General features: G+C 42.4%; 1 protein-coding gene across 1 annotated transcript in view; it reads right to left on the reverse strand.

Moving 5' to 3' along the window:
- Positions 1–11557: 11557 nt before the first annotated feature.
- Positions 11558–19411, reverse strand: part of LOC131675502 (methionine-R-sulfoxide reductase B1-like) — a 104148-nt gene continuing 96294 nt past the window's right edge. Inside the window, exon 3 of the mRNA XM_058954510.1 lies at positions 11558–11580. Within this exon, the coding sequence (XP_058810493.1) occupies positions 11573–11580 (8 nt within the window). The 3' untranslated portion in view covers positions 11558–11572. The remainder of the gene's footprint in view (positions 11581–19411) is intronic.

Raw genomic sequence — 19411 nt, forward strand, 5'->3', positions numbered from 1 at the left:
ATGTCCTTGCAAATCTTATTTACGATATGAATATAAACTTAAAAACCATAGAAAAATTTAGAATATTTACAGAACAAAAAGCAAACAAAATTTATCAGAAATTAGATAAAAAATTAAATAATAGATTTGACAGAATAGTTAATAAAAAGGAAAAAGGAATTTCTAATGAATCATATAAGAATAATCAAAACAAGGAAAATTGGATCAAAAATACTACTGACATACACATTCCTAATGAGGTCATTGAAGTAGTATCTTTGGGCCCTAATTACAACATACAAAATGATTTAAATAAAAAAGATATAATAGACAGTATTACGAATTTAGAATTTTTACTTAGTAGAGAAAAAGATAATAATAATACGGACACTGAAAACTCTTTGAATGATATTAGAAACATCTTGATTAAAAACATTGAGTCCAGTTTTAACAAAAAAAGACACGTTAAAAAATCGGATAACAATTTTAAAAAAAAGCTCAAAGCAACTAACATGTTTCTAAAAGAAAACAAAAACCTTTTTTTCACTAGAGCTGACAAAGGCAACATTACTGTATGCTTATACAGTAATACATTGAAAAAATGAATTCGCTGTTGTCAGATAACAGTACCTACACAATCTGGGAGAAAAATAACCCTTTAACCAAAATGCAAAAAGATGTTCAGTATTTCCTTACAAATTTCAATGAAAAAGGATACATAAAAAATATTTCCCGAATATGCTTATTAACCAATTTATCCTCACACAATCCCATACAACACTAGCTAGAGCATATGGACTTCCAAAAATCCATAAAAATCACATTCCACTCAGGCCTGTAGTATCCACAGTTAACACTCCTACGCATTTCCTATCTAAACTGATCAACAAGGCTCTTAAAGAATCCATAGACGTACCTAGATCACACATTAAAAATAGTTTTGAATTAAAAAAACGTATCGAGAACATATACATTCCAACAGACCATATATTGGTATCTTTCGACGTATTTTCACTATTTACAAGTATACCTAGATATTTAATACTTAACAGCATATATAAGAGGTTCCAAAAATTACACAGGAAATCGATAATTATGTTTGACGAAATCATAACAATAATTAATTTCTTATTCAATAATGCATTTTTTCGTTTTAATAATACTACTTATAAACAGATATTTGGTATTTCGATGGGAGACCCATTATCAGCATTATTTGCAGACTTAGTCATGGAGGATTTAGAGACACAATGTTTACTTTTTCTGAAAGAGGAATTTAATATCAACCCAATTTTTTATTACCGATATGTGGATGACACATTAATATGCATTAAGAGCATGGATTTTGATCGTGTTTTTGGAACATTTAATGATTATAATTCACATTTAAAATTTACCTACGAGACAGAGGTTAATGGTTCTATTGATTTTCTAGATTTATCGCTTACTAGAAGAAATAATACAATTATTACAAACTGGTACCAAAAACCAACTATGTCGGGACGTATTTTAAATTATAACTCAAACCACACATTAAAACAAAAAAAGAACATTGTTAATAACCTGGTAGATAGATCGATATTGTTGTCTGATGAAAGTTACCATAGCAATATTATATCTATTGTAAAAAACATATTATATAATAATGACTATCCTGAAGAAATTGTAAATTCGTGCATTAAAGATCGCATTAGAAAATACAAATACAGTCATAACATTACACAAAATAAAAACAATAACAAAAAACAGACAATATACTTTCCAATTCCATTCGAAAAAGAATTCTTCTATAAATGTAAATCAACATTAAAGAAGAGTAACCTTGTTTGCATACCAAAAATGACTAACAAGTTATCCAATATTATTGTTCTAGGTAAAGATAAATTAATAAAATATGAAAAAACAGGTATAGTTTATAATGTTCAATGTAAACAATGTACATCTAACTACATAGGCGAAAGCAAAAGAGCTCTAAAAACTAGAATCAATGAACATAAATATTCGGTAAAAAAAACGATTCAAGATCCAAGTAATTCTAGATTTAGACATCTACCTATACCAGCTCATATAGTGAATAATCCGAAACATGAATTTGATTGGGATAACACAAAAATTATACATGTAGAACAGAATTACAAAAAAAGATGCATCGCAGAATCAGTACACATTAAAATTACGGATAATACCATGAATTCACAAGAAGATACAAAATATCTCAGCAACCAATATTCGAGAATATTTAACATCATTAAGTCTATTTAGTAATAGTATTATGAGATTAACATGATCTGATCTTTCTTTTCCTCTTTTGTATTCCCCACTCTTCATATCTCTCTTATTAGACCATTCAATCTTTCTCTTTCTATTCTTATACAGCGTGAGTGACTTACTAGGAGCATATACAAACGTATTCTATCAGTTTTATTTTAATTTGCTTGGACATGATGTGTTTATACCGTACTGACAAAAAATTATTGTTTTATTTAATTGATGTTATAATTTTATATTGACGTTATATATGTGAGGAAATAATTTTTATTTTAATCAACATTGCAGTACAAAGCATATTAAAAAACATAGGTTTATATTTAATTTATTACTATATTTGATTTGAAATTATTCATTTTATATATTTAACAGATGTATACTGAGGTGGCAATAAATTGAATTGCGAAACGTTTACAAGAAAAACAAGGTGTGTAATTATTTACAGGGATAACTCCTAAGATCAGAAATTTAATAAAATAAAATCATTAATGTAGATGAATAAATAAATATTTTTTTCATAAAACGAAAATTCTCGTTATTTTTTGAACACACCTCGTATACAGGAGCGTCGGTATCGTGTCAGGTTTGCGATACGCCGGGTTTCGTCTTCAGAGATTGCGCTACACGTGCAGGTAATTAGACAGCAGAGGGAAACCCGTAAGTGGGGGCCAGTATTCGCTCACCGACCCCTGCGTAAATTGACTTGAGCGAGCATGACTGGCGTTAAAGGCATATCGAGAACGGATGCCGCGCAGTGAGCAAACCAGGAGAGAGTGGCTCGAGGCAGACGAGGCGGCTTTCGCATCCGCCAGCAACCCGTCGAACTCGAGCACAGGCGATAGGGCAATGAAGGAAAGGAAACAGGAGTCGGATCGTGTACAGTGCCGCTCACGCACTTTTACCCCCCCACGGGCAAAATCAGTCTAACTTCAAAGTTTTATATCTCTGGTAGAAATTAACGTACAGAGACGCGCGTGGGTGCGTTTGAAAGGTCTTTTAGAGAGCTTTCAAATGATATGACTCACGGTTGCCATCGATTGTTTTTTTAAATTTTGCAACAATTATGCAAAATTGAAAATTATGAAATTTTTTTATTATTTTTGACAATTAGCCAATTTTGGAAAAAAATCGTACCAAAATTTAAAGTACACCATTTTTTAGCTATTACCAAGCCCTATCTGAATCACTCATCAAAAATTTATTTTCGTCAAATATGACGCGCGCACGGGCATTTTTTCCTGGAAGTGACAGTTTTTTTTCAACATTTTTTATCTCCGTCAAATTGTAACAATCGAAAAAAATTTATAGGAGAAAAAATGTTTGTTTTTTCACGTAGAATACTGCAATAATTTTTTTTTTTGGTTTTTCGAAAAATTTTTTTTTTCGGTTTTTTTCAATTTTTTTTTCTCACAGTCGGTACGCTAAAAAGATGAGAAACCACAAAAAAAAATTTTTTTCCACCCATTCAATAATACTACATAACAAGTATCGTAAATTACATAAAAAAAAAATCTTTTTTTTTTCGACCTTGAAAAATAATTTAAACCGAAAAAAAAAATTTTTCGAAAAACCAAAAAAAAAAATTATTGCCGTATTCTACGTGGAAAAACAAACATTTTTTCTCCTATAAATTTTTTTCGATTGTTACAATTTGACGGAGATAAAAAATGTTGAAAAAAACTGTCACTTCCAGGAAAAAATGCCCGTGCGCGCGTCATATTTGACGAAAATAAATTTTTGATGAGTGATTCAGATAGGGCTTGGTAATAGCTAAAAAATGGTGTACTTTAAATTTTCGTACGATTTTTTTTCCAAAATTGGCTAATTGTCAAAAATAATAAAAAAATTTCATAATTTTCAATTTTGCATAATTGTTGCAAAATTTAAAAAAACAATCGATGGCAACCGTGAGTCATATCATTTGAAAGCTCTCCGAAAGACCTTTCAAACGCACCCACGCGCGTCTCTGTACGTTAATTTCTACCAGAGATATAAAACTTTGAAGTTAGACTGATTTTGCCCGTGGGGGGGTAAAAGTGCGTGAGCGGCACTGTACGTGTAGTCGGAGACACGTGTAGTGAGCAGACCGGCTTGTGAACGGTCTTTTGGAAAAATCTGTCGAATAGATACGAGCGATTCAGTGTAGCTCACTTCGACAGTGAAGAGTTTTTGGAATCGGTAGGAGCAACGAGTAGGTCGCGATATTGCCGTTTGTCCGCGCTCGCACCAGCGTTCGAGGGGCAGAGGTCACACAGAGACGATACGTTGAGTTAGGTGTCCGCGTCCAGTCAGGAGACGTGGCACAGGAGGAACCACGAGGCTTAATGGGATCGAAGAAGGTGATGATAGGAAAGCCTGAACGAACAGAGGAAAGGAGCGTAGGTTTTGGGGGACCGCGATGCTCCAGTCACGGCGAGTTAGGCCGCGCCGTTGAGGACGAAAACCCAAGCAGGACAAGCGAAGCGCTGAACAGGAGCCAAGTCGAGCGGACCGCGAAAATGCCGTCATTACCCTCCTTGAGCCCTCCAGCGGGTTTAGAGGTCATGAAACGGGGCGATAAACGAGGCGAGCAAGCAGCGACGGAGCCGCTGCGATGCTTCTTCAGACCGCCCGCGCTGGCCGATTTAGCAACGAATGGGTCGTCGAAGGTTAGTAGGGTCGTTGCCGAAGACGTGAGTTTTCCGGAAAAGGTGGTAGAAGCATCTTTTGTTTTAGTGGAAGGGAAGGCTGCGGCAAGCTCGGCAAGCTTCACTACAGAGAAAACGAGTCATAGGGATGTAGCGCATATAGCGGTGGTCGAGAACAAGTTTTTCGTCACGATTAATATTAACGGTACAAATCACTCCGCTCTGCTTAACTCGGGTGCGCAAGTGATCGTCGTAGGCTCGGAGTTGGCGAATAGGTTTAAGTCACGACTAAAAATTCCGACTATAGTAGTGAAGGGAGTCTGGAGCGAAGAACCAGATGCGCTCGGAGATCTGCAGTTGCACCTGGAGATCGGCGAAAAGTGCGGAACATCGACTGCATGTGCGGTAGCGAGATGCGCGCACGATCTGATACTCGGCGTTAACTTTTGGAAGGAGTGGATCGAAGAATTTAGTATCGTGAGACGCGAATGGAGGCCAAAAGGCTCAAGAACGTGGATCCCGTTTGCGAGCAACGAGAATAGGTCGACGTACATTTTTGCGGAATGCGCGGGATTTTCTAGGTATCGTAAAAATGTATCTTTCGTTTTCAGGTATCTCGTCACCTTCTGCCTTCAAGAATATCTGTTGACATTCAACACACTTATTTTTATTACAAATCTTTCTATCTATATATTCCGTTAATAAAGTAATAGCGTTCACTTCATAATCATGCTTATCGTTAATATTTGCAGAATGCGATTCGAATCCCGTAAAATTAAATTCAATATATTCGGCCACACTCGTGATTTCACGCATTACGTTATCTTCTTCGGAATATAGAAAACTTCATACTGGAGTTAAAATTTCAGATTCGGAGGGTATTTTACTGGATGATTTTCCCAGCATCGAATGCGCTTCGTCAAGTGAGACATTACCACGTTCACTCGCTCGAATAAAATCGGTAGATAATATATGCCTATACGCTAACCTGTACATTCGTGTAGTAGGATTGTTATTATACCCACATCTTCCGTATAACTTTGAGTGTAGGTGATCTACCGAATTCTGGTTACCAAGACCCATCGCAAGCTCAAAACCAGGGTATTCAAATTTTAAATCATTATATAAAATTAATAGAACACGCGCAGTCAAAGTCATGCCTGTGAAACAAGGAGGTTGATGAAATTTTTCTTGCGTATATTGTTGTGGTTTACTAAAGACCGAAAAATTTTTAATATAATCAATAAAATTCTGTAAAAGCTGTTCTATTTTTGGATTATTGTGCGAAAGAGGTCTTTTTTGTTTATTTACTGTACGGAGTGAATATGAGTTACACGCGTCTATGACCTTGTCCATCACTTCAACCAAATTGGAAGTTTCTTGCCACGTTTTTGAGTTGCTAAGTCCGACAAGGTCATGACCTGTGATTTTAATCGCAGCAGCAATACGACGACTTAGTGATTGAAAAGCAAACTTGACTCGCATTTTCTCAAAATTATTTGGATCAAAATAACTTTCCGTTAAATGACGTAATAAATTCGAAGTTCTGTGAAATTTATTAAACTGCCAAGTATTTACCAAATCGCTAAAGCAAGCTATTCTCTTTTCATTTAAATAAATATTTTTGTGTTTTCTAAACATCACTAATAATTTTTTAATTAAATGCGGCCAATCAAAGAGTGCCAAAATCTTTACATTACACAGCTCCACAAAAAAAAATGAAAGTATTTTCCCCGATATCTGACTGTATGTTCTTTATGTTTTTGAGGTCGCTGAATCCAAATCCGGGGTCCGTTTGACTCCATCACGTCAGGGTTAAGGGCATTTGAAGGTTAAATTGCGAATCGACCCGTTAAAAAATTTTAAAAAAATTCATAATATATTTTTGGGATTCCTGATTCCAAATCCAATCTTTTTTGAACCTCAACATGTCAGAATCAAGGTCAAACGGAGGTCAAATCATTCAAATCGGATGATACAATATTTTTGACTCCAGATTCTGAAAGAGCGGAAAATTTTACGTCTGAATACGTAGTAACTTTTTTTTTAAACCGACTTCTGTAGGTCGCGTTGCGGTTATCCAAAATAAGACTTAGATATCTATTTTTGGAATCTGTTGGCAGCGGTTTTTTCCATGTGTTTGCATCCAGGACACCTCCCCGTGGTGACGGCGGGCAACGGAGTTGTCTCGCTATCCGGCACAGTTCCTGGGTCATGATGCTCATGCCGTCATGGCAAACACACCGGAAAAACTTACGATGCAGTGGGTCGGAACCCCAGTATCGGCGGCTGATCAGGGTGAGAAAGCGGGCCCGCAGGCGTCGTCATCATGCGACCGTAGCTTTGTTAAGGTGGCTAACTTGGCCTTACCAAAGTATAAAGCTACAAGTATAGCCAGAACCTCTAGACATGAGCATGACAACCCGGAAAAACCAAATTATTTTTGTTACGTTTATGCTGCATACGCACCACCATATAGCCGGAAAAATATCACTCGTGCTGTGCGTACTGCATACAGTTATTGTTTTTCATCAGAAATATTGAATCAAGATGAGAATTGGGTTCCACATGTCGTTTGTCTGCGCTGTCATAAAATGTTGCTGACATGTTATATGAAAAAGGACCTTTCAAAGTTGGAATACTCTGTATCAGTGACATGGAATATGCCAGAAGCAAAACAAGACTGTTTCTTCTGCAATACCATTACTCACGGATACAATAGGAAAAATAAATCAAAAATCAAATATATTTTTACCGATAAAGTAATTCCAGCTGTTTTGATTTCAAGAAATAGTGGTAATGCCAAGAATCCTGTTGTAGACGTCCTGGCCAATAAAGAAATAGGTACCGAAGAAGTACAAACAGAGGAAAGTGACAGCGAGATAGAGACAGACAAAGGAAGTGAAAGTGACGAAAACCAAGATGAAAGGAATAAGAAGCCTGCAAAATTTACGCAGAATGAATTGAGTAACTTAGGAAGAGAGTTAGGACTTTCAAAGGAAGCTCATGAACTTTTGGCTTCAAGGCTGAAACAAAAGAATCTTTTGGAAGAAGGTGTAAAGATTTCAATTTATAGGAACAGAGACCAAGAGTTTCGACGTTTCTTTACTAAAGATGATACAGTGGGATTGGTGTATTGCAATGATATCAACGGACTTATAAATAGTTTCAAAGTTAATGTCTATAAGCCGAATGAGTGGAGACTGTTTATAGATTCTTCTATTCGCAGTTTGAAAATGATATTGCTCCACAATACGAATGTACTGGCTCCAATACCCATAGCTCACTCTACACTTCTGAAAGAATCTTACCAAAATATGAAAATTATTTTAGAAAAAATCAATTACAAAGAACATCAATGGAGAATCTGTGGTGACCTCAAAATCATTGGAATTCTTCTTGGGATGCAGAGCGGGAATATTAAATACCCTTGCTTCTTGTGCCTTTTTGACAGCAGGGAACGTCAAAATTACTACATCAAAAAGGAATGGCCAACGAGAAATTCTCTGCAGCCTGGATCGTCCAACGTCATTCAGCCGCCTCTTGTAGATACATTAAAAATTTTAATTCCTCCACTGCATCTCAAACTTGGTTTGATGAAGCAATTTGTCAGAGCTCTAGATAAAGATGGAGATTGCTTTAGATATATATGAAAAAAATGCCCAAACTCAGTGAAGCCAAGCTAAAGGCAGGCATTTTTGATGGTCCACAGATCCGAACGCTCTTCAATGATCCCAATTTTACATCTCAAATGACAAATTTAGAGAAAGCGGCATGGACTAGCTTCCATGCAGTTTCTAAGTATTTTTTAGGGAACAATAAAAGTCCGAATTATAAAAAACTAGTAGGTGTTATGATTGAAAACTATAAGAATTTAGGATGTAATATGAGCATCAAATTGCATTTTGTAGACTCTCATCTCGATTTCTTTCCAGAAAAATTAGGTGATTTCAGTGAAGAGCATGGAGAGAGATGTCATCAAGACATGAAAGATATGGAAAAGCGCTATCAAGGAACATGGGGTATAAATATGATGGCAGACTACTGCTGGAATTTAAAACGAGATATAGGAACAGTTCCAGTAACACCTAAAAGAAAACCATTACGTAGATCGTTTGAACAAAAGCAAGTCCGTTATCACAAACGGACATTAAATTAAACGGACATTACGATGTAGTAAAAAGGACTAGCTTCGTGATCAGTGGCTCAAAAAACATGAAGATCAACTGTCTAAAGAACCAGAATTCTAATCTGCGTTCAATGTTCCGGCCAAAACTAGATATCCAAGTCTTATTTTGGATAACCGCAACGCGACCTACAGAAGTCGGTTTAAAAAAAAAGTTACTACGTATTCGGACGTAAAATTTTCCGCTCTTTCAGAATCTGGAGTCAAAAATATTGTATCATCCGATTTGAATGATTTGACCTCCGTTTGACCTTGATTCTGACATGTTGAGGTTCAAAAAAGATTGGATTTGGAATCAGGAATCCCAAAAATATATTATGAATTTTTTTAAAATTTTTTAACGGGTCGATTCGCAATTTGACCTTCAAATGCCCTTAACCCTGACGTGATGGAGTCAAACGGACCCCGGATTCGGATTCAGCGACCTCAAAAACATAAAGAACATACAGTCAGATATCGGGGAAAATACTTTCATTTTTTTTTGTGGAGCTGTGTTATCAACTAAAAAATACGGATTTTCAAATGTTACTTTTAAAAGATTAAATAATTTCCGATTATTTGAACTCTGATCACACACAATTACTCTGATATCTGCGCCAATTTTACGTAAAATTATAATATTATTGATAATCATTTTTTTAAGTTCATCTGCAGATGCACCTCTATTATTAAAAGAAAAATAAACTTGTATTTGATGCCGAGAATTTTGTGCATTTATCCTATCTAAACAAAAGAGAAGAGCTTGCTTTGCTATCTCATTTTTTCTTGAGCCGGGCCCATCGGTAAGTCCTTCGATGACATCACAGTACTTCGAATATTCTTCATATACTTTCATAGACATCTCATCAAATTTTATCGTGCAAACTCTCTCACTAGAGGGTACATTCATTAAAAATTTTTGAAATTTATGAAGTACTAGCTCACTGATAACACCGGGTTGTACGTCATAATCGGCAATCTAAGAACGTACAGTTAATTCATGCAGGTAAATTTAATCCAGAATTTCTCATACGCGTGTAACATGCAGGAGAATGTGTAACGGGGTTGCTACCGTTTAATTAATTTATTCGGGTGATCGCGTAAACGCGCTCGCTATCACCTATGTCAAATAAGAAAGTCGGAGAGCAAGAGGAAACGGGTGTCAGTCAACCAATAAATCTACGAATCTACAAGGAGTAGAGTCATTACGGAATAAACACGCTGAGAGCACTTGTTAATATCACGAACAGAACCTTTTATTGTCTATCAAATGCTACATTAGATCGGCCCGCGTGTTTATGTTTACATCGGCGTTCGCTCGACAACAACATGCAGTGTCGGGACGCTCGCTGCTCTTTGTTCGTAGAGCTACTACAATCACGCTTCGGACGAATAATTAACCGAGCAGCAATCGTATCGCGACCGCGAAATTAAGCTGGTCAGCTTACCTTTATATTGCAGACGTACGAAGTGGACGACAACGAGTCGCACTGCGAGAAAACGGTCTGTTACAGTTTTGTCGCGGATCACGAACTCGCGCGCACGTGGTTTCGCCCTCGATGGCGCAACCTCTCACACACTTCCAAAGTCACAGGACACAGCGCTTTTCCGCCGGCTCCAGTGTGTACTCGTGGCAGCTCCACGGCACCTCGGCAACAGCGGTCACTCGGAATCAGCCTGGTACGGACGTTCTGCTCTTGGAATTCGCCCCTGCGGTTCTTGTAGCGGTAGATAGCGTTAAGATTGCGGACGAGCGTAATGATGGTCAAACCTTCACTGGTTCATTTTCAATCGCGCGTGTTCCGTCTGCTCGCGCGCCGAATTCCTTCATTCCATTTTTTGTCTCCCCGGTAGGTGCTGCCTCCGCAGGCAGCAATTAGGTTAGATTATTAACGCTAATTCGACGTTTACCGTCACAAATGATAATAAATTTGTTTTGAAAAATTTTTCTCATCTTCTGTATACGGAAGTGTAGCTTTATGTTTTCAAATTTGTAAATTAATTATAGCTCTCGCGAATCCGAAAATATGCAAACAATCGAGCAAGCCATGTAACTCTTTTTTTACTTTTATTTTTGCAGTCTTTGGTATCAATTTTGTTAAGCTGATTTTACTGGAGCGTGTACGTTTCGCTCGTTCATTTTTCAATTTTTGTTTCAATTTTTTTATGTCTGTTTCTAATTTAAAAATTTTACACTTTTATGTACGTTCTTTCATCATATAAAAAGTTGAATGATATGGATTTTTATTTTTTTATTTAAAAATGTGAGAAGATTTATCGAGCAAAATATCAGTATGAGATGTTGATTTTTCAATTGTGCTTTAAATAATTATCAGTATCTACCACGTTAAAACTCGAAAATATTTGTTTACCAGAATCATATGTAGCATGCGTACCTCGTTTATTTACCTTAAAACATTTATCAATTTCCATTAGTCCGGGTGCTACGGGTGATCCTGTATGCAATTCGATGTCCCCTCGGTAATTTGACAAATCTTTATGTATTTTGAGGCGTAGAATAGATTTTTCCAGGTCACCAAGCTGAAAAATCATAATTTTCCGAGATATGGCATATTTTTAGGTAAAAATGGCGAGTTTTTCGAGTTTAGCGGAAAAGCAGAATGATTTTCAGTCAGTAAATCAGTTTTTTCGATAGATTTGTGGGATGATTTTAGGTGAGAACGAGTGGTGCTTGATACTAAAGTGTTTATTTAAAATTTTATATAGTAAAATAATACATATAGAATGGGCTGGCGATTTCACATTGTCGTTCGCGTGTCCTATCGCTTCAAGCGCTGTTGTGAGAGTGTGCTCGCGCTCGCTAGTTTTACAAAAACCAATCGGGCACCTATCCCCTCCTACGTCAAAGGCGCAAAGACAGGCGCGACGTGGGAGAAGACCGCAACAACCTCGATCGTATTTAACAAATAAGAATAAACCCTACAGTCGGCCATACTGACACTCAAGGCCGTCCCAGTCGTGTATAATAACAAAACTTATTTAGCATATAATCTCGTGTGGTCTGGTGAAATAACTCGAGTAACGTGATTGCGTTACGTGAAAACCATCTATGTCTTCTACAACATATCTATCTTTATCTAAGACTTTAGAAATTATATATGGTCCTTTATACTATTTCGGAATGACCTTTTTAATGACACCTACGGTAGTATCAACATTTTTTATCATGACGTAATCTCCGATCTTATAGACATTTGGTTTTTTTCTTTTCTTATTATAATTCCTATCGTTTTCCCGCTGGATTCGATTATCGCTAGCTTCTCGCCGCACAGTTTCAAAATTTTGGCGTCGATCGCCCTCAAAAACTAGTCGTAAACCATCATTTATTTTCTCCAGCTGTAGCATGCTGAACAATAACTGGATCGGTGATTTCTTTGTAAATCGTGAAACAGTCTATACAGCATATGTGAGGCTATATTTTAGGTCCACCTTAGTGGATTCGCCATTTTGAATTTTCACAATCTGACCTTATATTCGTAATTAGCAACCTCGAAAACCCATATACACATTTTTTCGGTCGAATGCGATCACTTATAAATGGGCTTATAGCCTCACATATGCTATATGGGCTGTTTTAACGTTGTTACGAAACTACGAAAATACTTAACTTCACTTTTATTACTGATATCTCGATGAAAAAAAAGCCATCTTGAATCTGAAAAATGGATTTCAAAGGGCAAGACTTGTGATACTCTGGCGTGTTTTTGAAAAAAAATTTATTCAAGATGCTATGTAACCATAAAAATAGCAAAAAACGATATTTTTTGCACTTTTAGATTAAGATATTTCGGAAATGTGACATATAGGGAAAATTCTGAGCTCGGATTCGAATTTAGCACATCAAAATCAATCGAGTACACTATGTCTGGTCTCTGGTTCTAGGCTTTAAGAAAATTTTGGCGACCTGTGTTATTAATTGCAGAGACATCACCAGGCAATCAAAATCATGTGAATGAAATTCAGTCTATAATCGAAGAATTAAGAGAAGCTGAAATAATATATTAATAGTATTAGTTATCTTTCAAGCTCATTGTCATCATGAGCATTAATTGCTTTGGGCGTCAATTAAAATCACTTTTCATAGTTATCACTCAGGGTCCGCCTCACTTGTGATTTAAATAAACTGATGATGGTCAGTTTGATATAGAAAATGAGATACTGATCTGCAAACATTCAATCCTGTCAATCTTAAAGTATTGCAAAAAGTTATCAGTGACGAGTTGGAAAAAATTTTCAACATTATTAATACTCAGAAGCGAGAGTTGATGAAATAAGTTTAAATAATCAGTTGTTATACACTGATATCGAACAAAAATTGTGTAACGGTCCTATTTATGAGCTATTTATTAAATCACTGAATTACTGCAACTAGTCTAACGTATCTATCTGTTTATTCAAATCAATACATTAAGCGGCGCTACCTCACTGTTTACGCGATTGTATACAAATAAGAGTCGAATCAAAATAAACAGCGTGACGTCACAAAGTAATAGACATAGATATAATGATTTTGGATATTAAGAAAAATATGTTAATTGGAGATAATTTTAATATAACAAAGTATTGATTATATAGATTTTAGCATGTAGATTCATAATATTATAACAAAAATTACATTCAATTATAAAATAATAATGAATATCAATATGCAAAGTTGATTTATTTATTACGTTAACATATGAAATATTAGAAAAATGTAAATAATTCATATGCAAAGTGAATAAGCATAGAACATGAGTAAGAATTGGTTTCATTAATAACAGCTGAATAATAACTGTTATTAGTAAATAAACAATTAACAATTTATTTAAACAATAAGCTATATTGTAACGGCCCGGAAAATAATTAGATTATTCTCGCGGCCTTTTAACAAATTTATCTTCGCTGCTCGGTGCGAGGCTTACCGCCGCCCCGATCAGCTAGGCGCTTCCTGGTGTTCCGCTGCGTACGGGCGGACACGTGCTGCCCTGAAAAGGGATCGCGAAAGCGCGGCTAAGCACGAGAGCGTGCGAGGATTTTAACCACGGGCGTGGGAAGGGACAAAGGTGCGTTCGTGGGTACGCCCAACACAATGGCAACACTTGAGTAGGTCAAACCGCACTTTATTCACTCAATCAGATTTTCCTTTTTACACAATACCGCATGCCGAGATTTCGCTTCGAGTACTATTTTAGAGAGAGAGAGAGAGACGCTCGCTCGCGCAACTAACGCACGCTAAGTAATCGCTTACGAACGCAAAGAAACTCACCGGGAAGTAGCTGCTGCAGACAGACTACTCCTTCTCGCTAATCGCCCTCGCTATCGCCCTTGTTCGGGCGGACAAGCTCTGCTCCTTGAATCGCCCACCGGAGATGACGGTCCACGGGCCCTGGTGATCCTCGTGGATGGCGTCAAACTTTCTAGCGCACTCACACTTCCCTTTTTCCACGATCGTTTTTCTTTCGTTCGCGCGCGCGCGTGACGACAGCTCGAGCTCCCCGGTATCAGTGCCCGAAAATCGTCTCCTCTCCCCACTCTACCGCTACGGTACGCGCCTCATCGAGTCTCCCTCTGTCTCCCTCTCTGCTTCGCTTCGCGCTCGCTTGCCCGCTTGGCCATGCTCGGCCTCGTGCGCGGGCAACTTTCCGCGAAAACGGCCTCGGCCGTTATAGCCCCCTCCTAGTCGGATGATACCCGAGGTAATCTCCGACGATTATAGCGCGGAATGATTATGCGAGGGTGAGGACTGGCGAGGTGAGAGGAGTGAAGTGTAATAAATGTGACGGTGACATGAGATATAAATCTTTTATTTAGTTGCCCCAGTGGGCAACTGTCAGCGACGCCGATGGCTGCAGCCGTGACGGAATTCGCCGTGGCGGGCGAGGTTCGGGCAGCGCGATGACTTGGAGACGTCGGGATGTCCGCAGATGTAGCATCCCTCGGCGTCTCGGCGCGATTGGCCCTCTCGGCGACCCTCCGGGTCGACGACATTGGGGTTGGGGGTCCGGCTCGCGCTCCTCACGCGGCTCCGCTCTCTTCGCCCCAGGGAATAGGCGCTCCGTTGGCGATGATGCTCTGACCAGCGCCCGTGACGCTGACTGATATTAATCGTCACCGTGCTTCCCCCGGAGGAGTTGGCGTCCACGCTCACGCGGCCGTGATGGGCTGACTCGGGGGTAGCCGCGTCCTCGACGTCCTGGTTGGGCGTTGTCTGGGCTGTGGGCCTAGTAGCCCTGGGCCCTTGAGGGCGCTGGTCTTCCATGCTGGGCGCCCGGCGGAATTCCGGGTAGGGCAATACTGGAGGGAGCGCCGTAAATACAGGTGACTGCCCCTGCTGTATTGCCCGGACCGCCAACTCGTAGCGCTGCCACCGCTCGAGTTTTTCCAGCCACGGGCCAAGGAGGGTTACCGCACCGGGTAGTTTTAAGAACTGCGCTGACTTAGTCAGGACTTGGCGTTGGAAGCTCATGACGAACTTCCAAGCGTTTCCGAGTTCGGTCAGCGCTCGCCCGATGCTTGGCCAGCCCTCCTCACTCGATCGGCTCGCCCGCTCGCTCAACGGGGAGGTGGGCCAATCCACGCTTTCGTACGGCCGGTCGATGCGGGGATATACGCGGGCAGACCACGGGATGTGTTCCGGGTTGCAGCCCACGTCCCGTGTCCTGCGGCCGCACTCGAAGGGCGCGCTTCTTCGGCTCGGGGCCTCTTCTCGGCCCGTCGCGGCTCCTGGCGCGCCCGTGGATGGCCAGGTCTGCGAGGCCACCTCCTGCTGGTCAGGGTAGGCCTGAGTCGATCGGTCTAGCCGGGTCGGTGTCGCCTGGGTTGACACCGCCCAGCGGAACGGCCTGACATGGACTCCGCAGTGTACCGTTGAGCGGGGGGTCTGGGTGGTCGCGTCCCTCTTCTCGCCGGTGGTCTGTGAGGAGGCATCCTGGGTTTTGGGCGCGGGGCGATCCGGACCTGAGGCGGGTCTTCCGGTGGGTACGCCCTTGGGCGCGTATCGCCCGTACAGCCATGCGTGTGCCGACGTCTTCGGCGGCGGGGCGGGGTGGCTTATGTGCCCGCCGCGGATCGGCCAGCCTTCCGGGACCTCACGGACCTCTTCCAGGGTGAGCCCTGGATTCGGCCCTGGGCGTGGCGGCGCGATGACGCCCTCTTCCTGGAGCTGCTGCACCCGCAGGATTAATCGAGCTCGGGCGTCATCGAGCCGGCGGAGCACGGTGTCTTGCGTGATGCCCTCCCGGATCTGGCTCGCAACCCGGTCAAAGATGCGGGCGAACTCCGCATCCCTCTTCTCTTCGCCTTCCAACTCGAGGGCCTCGAAACGCATCCGCTCGAAGGTCTTGTGAGCGCCGAAGAGGGTTCTTTTCTCCGGCCGCTCGAGGTCCTCGTGTCAGGCGTAGCTGAAGAACCAGGCGGCGACTTCGACGACTGCGTCTTCCATCTGTAATGGGGTGACAATGGATGGTATGAGGTGAATGAATGATCATGGCTGATGGGGGTAATGATTGCGAATGACGCGGGGGTGACTGTTAAGCCTTTCGCGGTCTCCCAGGCTTTCGCTTGTTCGCTTCGACGGCCCGGCTTGAATTCGGCATAACCCGCATCGCTGTGCGAAGTACCAGGCGTGCCGTCTTTCTAGGCCGGCCTCGTGGCTTTCTCGCGACAGTGGGCTGTGGGTTTGCCGCTTCGCCTTTGCGGGGCCGTCCCGGTCCCCGCTTCGCTGGCGCCGGCGCGGGTGTCGGATCCGAAGGCTCGCCCGGTTCGTCGGACTCGCGCTCGCTCATTTGGTCGCACGCTTCGGGCGGGTCGCCTTTCGCCCTTGTTTCCCTCGGCGGTCGAGCCGTGCCTTCCCCATCTTCCGGCTGGGTTTGGTCCTTGAACTCGGCCGGGTCGTAAAACTGGCGGAGGTCTTTGGCGTGGACGAGGGTGTCTAACTCTTCTTGGTGGTTAGCCAGTTTGAACGCGTTGTTGCCGCAAGCTTTCGTGATGACGTACGGCCCGGCATATTTCGGTGCCAGTTTTGCCGCCACGCCTTGGGCCGCCGAGGAGAGGATCCGATTCCTCTTCCACACCCAGTCTCCGACCTTGAACTTATGCGGTCGGTGTTTTTTGTTATAATGGGGCGCCTGGCGCTCTTGTTCATCCTTTGTGCGCGCTGCGGCCTCATCATACCAGTCACTCAGTAGCCCCAAGTGTTCGGCCCATTCTGCCCTAGCTTGTTCTTCTTCGTTCTCAGCGCTTGCGGAATCCTGTTGGCGGCGCTGAGTGCCGGGCGGGGCTGGTTGTCGACCATAATTCAAAAGGGCTGGGCTGACCTTGGTGGTGCTGTGTATGGCCGTGTTCAGGGCGAAGGACAATTCAACGAGCTTTTCGTCCCAATTTTTATGATGGTCTTCCAGATAGGTGACGATCATTGTCTTGAGAGTTCGGTTGTATCTCTCTGTCGGGTTGGCATGAGGGCTATACGCAGGGGTTAGCCCGGACTTTATGCCTTGCTTAGCCAAGTAGTCTTCGACGAGTTGGTTTTTAAACTCTGTCCCCTTGTCCGAGAGGAATTGTTCCGGCGCTCCGAATCTCATTACGATTTTGTCGTTTAACTCTTTAACGATGGTCTTGGCGTTGGCTCGGCGGATTGGTACGCACTCCACCCAACGCGTGAACAAATCGACAAAGACTAGGAGATATTCGTGGCCTCGGGGGCTGCGCGGGAACGAACCGGTAATGTCGCCGGCCACTACCTGCCATGGGCGCTCGACTTTGTGTCGCCCCATAAGCCCATAAGCGCGTCGCTGCTCTACTTTGCACTGTTGGCAAATTTGGCAGCCGCGCACGTATCCTTCTACGTCGCGCTTAAGCGCCGGCCAAAAGTAAAGGCGGCGTACGCGGGCGAGTGTTTCGTCTCGCCCCAAGTGCCCTGTTGTCACCGCATCGTGACACTCGGCCAAAACTTTCCCCTTCTGCTCTTGGGGCACTACTAGCTTCCACGCCTCATCGTCCTCAAACAGTTCGGAGAAAGCTCGGTCGGGGCGGTAAGTGTACAAGTTACCGCCCGTGATTTTCCAAATCGGATGGGCACCGGGCTCATTCTCCACCTCTTCGATTTTGGACAAGTACCACTCGTCTTTGGTTTCTTTGGCCCACGTGAGAGCACTTATCGTGGGCCCATCTTCGTCGTCGTCCTCGAACGCGCGTGACAGTGCGTCGGGGACCGCGTGCAGGGCTCCTTTATGGTGCTCGACTTCAAATTGATATCCTTGAAGTCGTAGAGCCCACCTCGCTAGACGGTTCGTCGGGTTTCTCATGCGTTTTAGCCAGCGCAGAGAGCTGTGGTCCGTTACCACTTTGAACTTGTAGCCCTCTATGTAGTGTCGGAATTTTTCAATTCCGTACAGCACTGCTAGGCACTCACGCTCCGAGACCGAATAATTGCGTTCTGCTTTCGACAAGGTGCGGCTCGCAAATTCAATCACGCGCTCTTCACCGCCAACCGACTGGACTAGAACGACTCCGAGTCCTGAGTCACTGGCGTCCGTGTGTAGCGCGTAGTCTCCCTTGGGGTCTGGTGGCTGTAGGATTGGGGCTGACATCATCAAGTTCTTGATGGTTTCGAACGCCTCTTGCTGTGCGGTTCCCTACACGAATGGTTCGGCCTTTCTGGTCAGCTTGACGAGGGACTCAGAGATCGTGGCAAAGTCTTCGATGAATCGCCGGTACCACGAGGCCATGCCCATGAAGCGCCTGAGCTTCCGAACATTGCTGGGCCTCGGGTATTCTGCAATCGGCCGGATTTTTTCTGGATCCGGCCTGATTCCGTCGCGATTAACGAGTAGTCCGAGGTATCGGACCTCCGACTTGCAAAACACGCTCTTGTCAGAGCTCACTGTGAGCCCTGCCTCTATCAAGCGGTTCAGAACTTTCGCCAAGTGGAGCTTGTGCTCTTCAAATGACGAAGAGACGATGATGATGTCGTCTAGGTACGCGAACGCAAAAGGGTCCATGTCTGGGCCGATGACGCCGTCTATCAGGCGTTGGAATGTCGCCCCCGCATATGCAAGGCCGAAGGGCATCCTCACGTATTGAAAATGCCCCAAGCCCGGTACGGTGAAGGCTGTATACGGGCGACATTCCGTTTTCAACGGGATTGGGTGGTAGGCGAGGCTCAAATCCACTGTTGATATATACTTGGCGTTGCGCAGCCGCCTCAGTATATCTTGCATAAAGGGAATTGGGTAAGCATCTGGCTCCGTAATCGCGTTCACCTCGCGGAAGTCGATGCACATCCGGTATTCTCCTTTATTGCCTCGCGGTACCATCACGATTGGACTTGACCAACCGCTTTTCGATCTTTCTATCACGCCGGCCTCGAGCA

The sequence above is a fragment of the Phymastichus coffea genome, unplaced genomic scaffold, assembly GCF_024137745.1.
Source record: "Phymastichus coffea isolate CEN01 unplaced genomic scaffold, Cenicafe_Pcof_1.1 PCOF00024, whole genome shotgun sequence".
NCBI lineage: Eukaryota > Metazoa > Arthropoda > Insecta > Hymenoptera > Eulophidae > Phymastichus > Phymastichus coffea.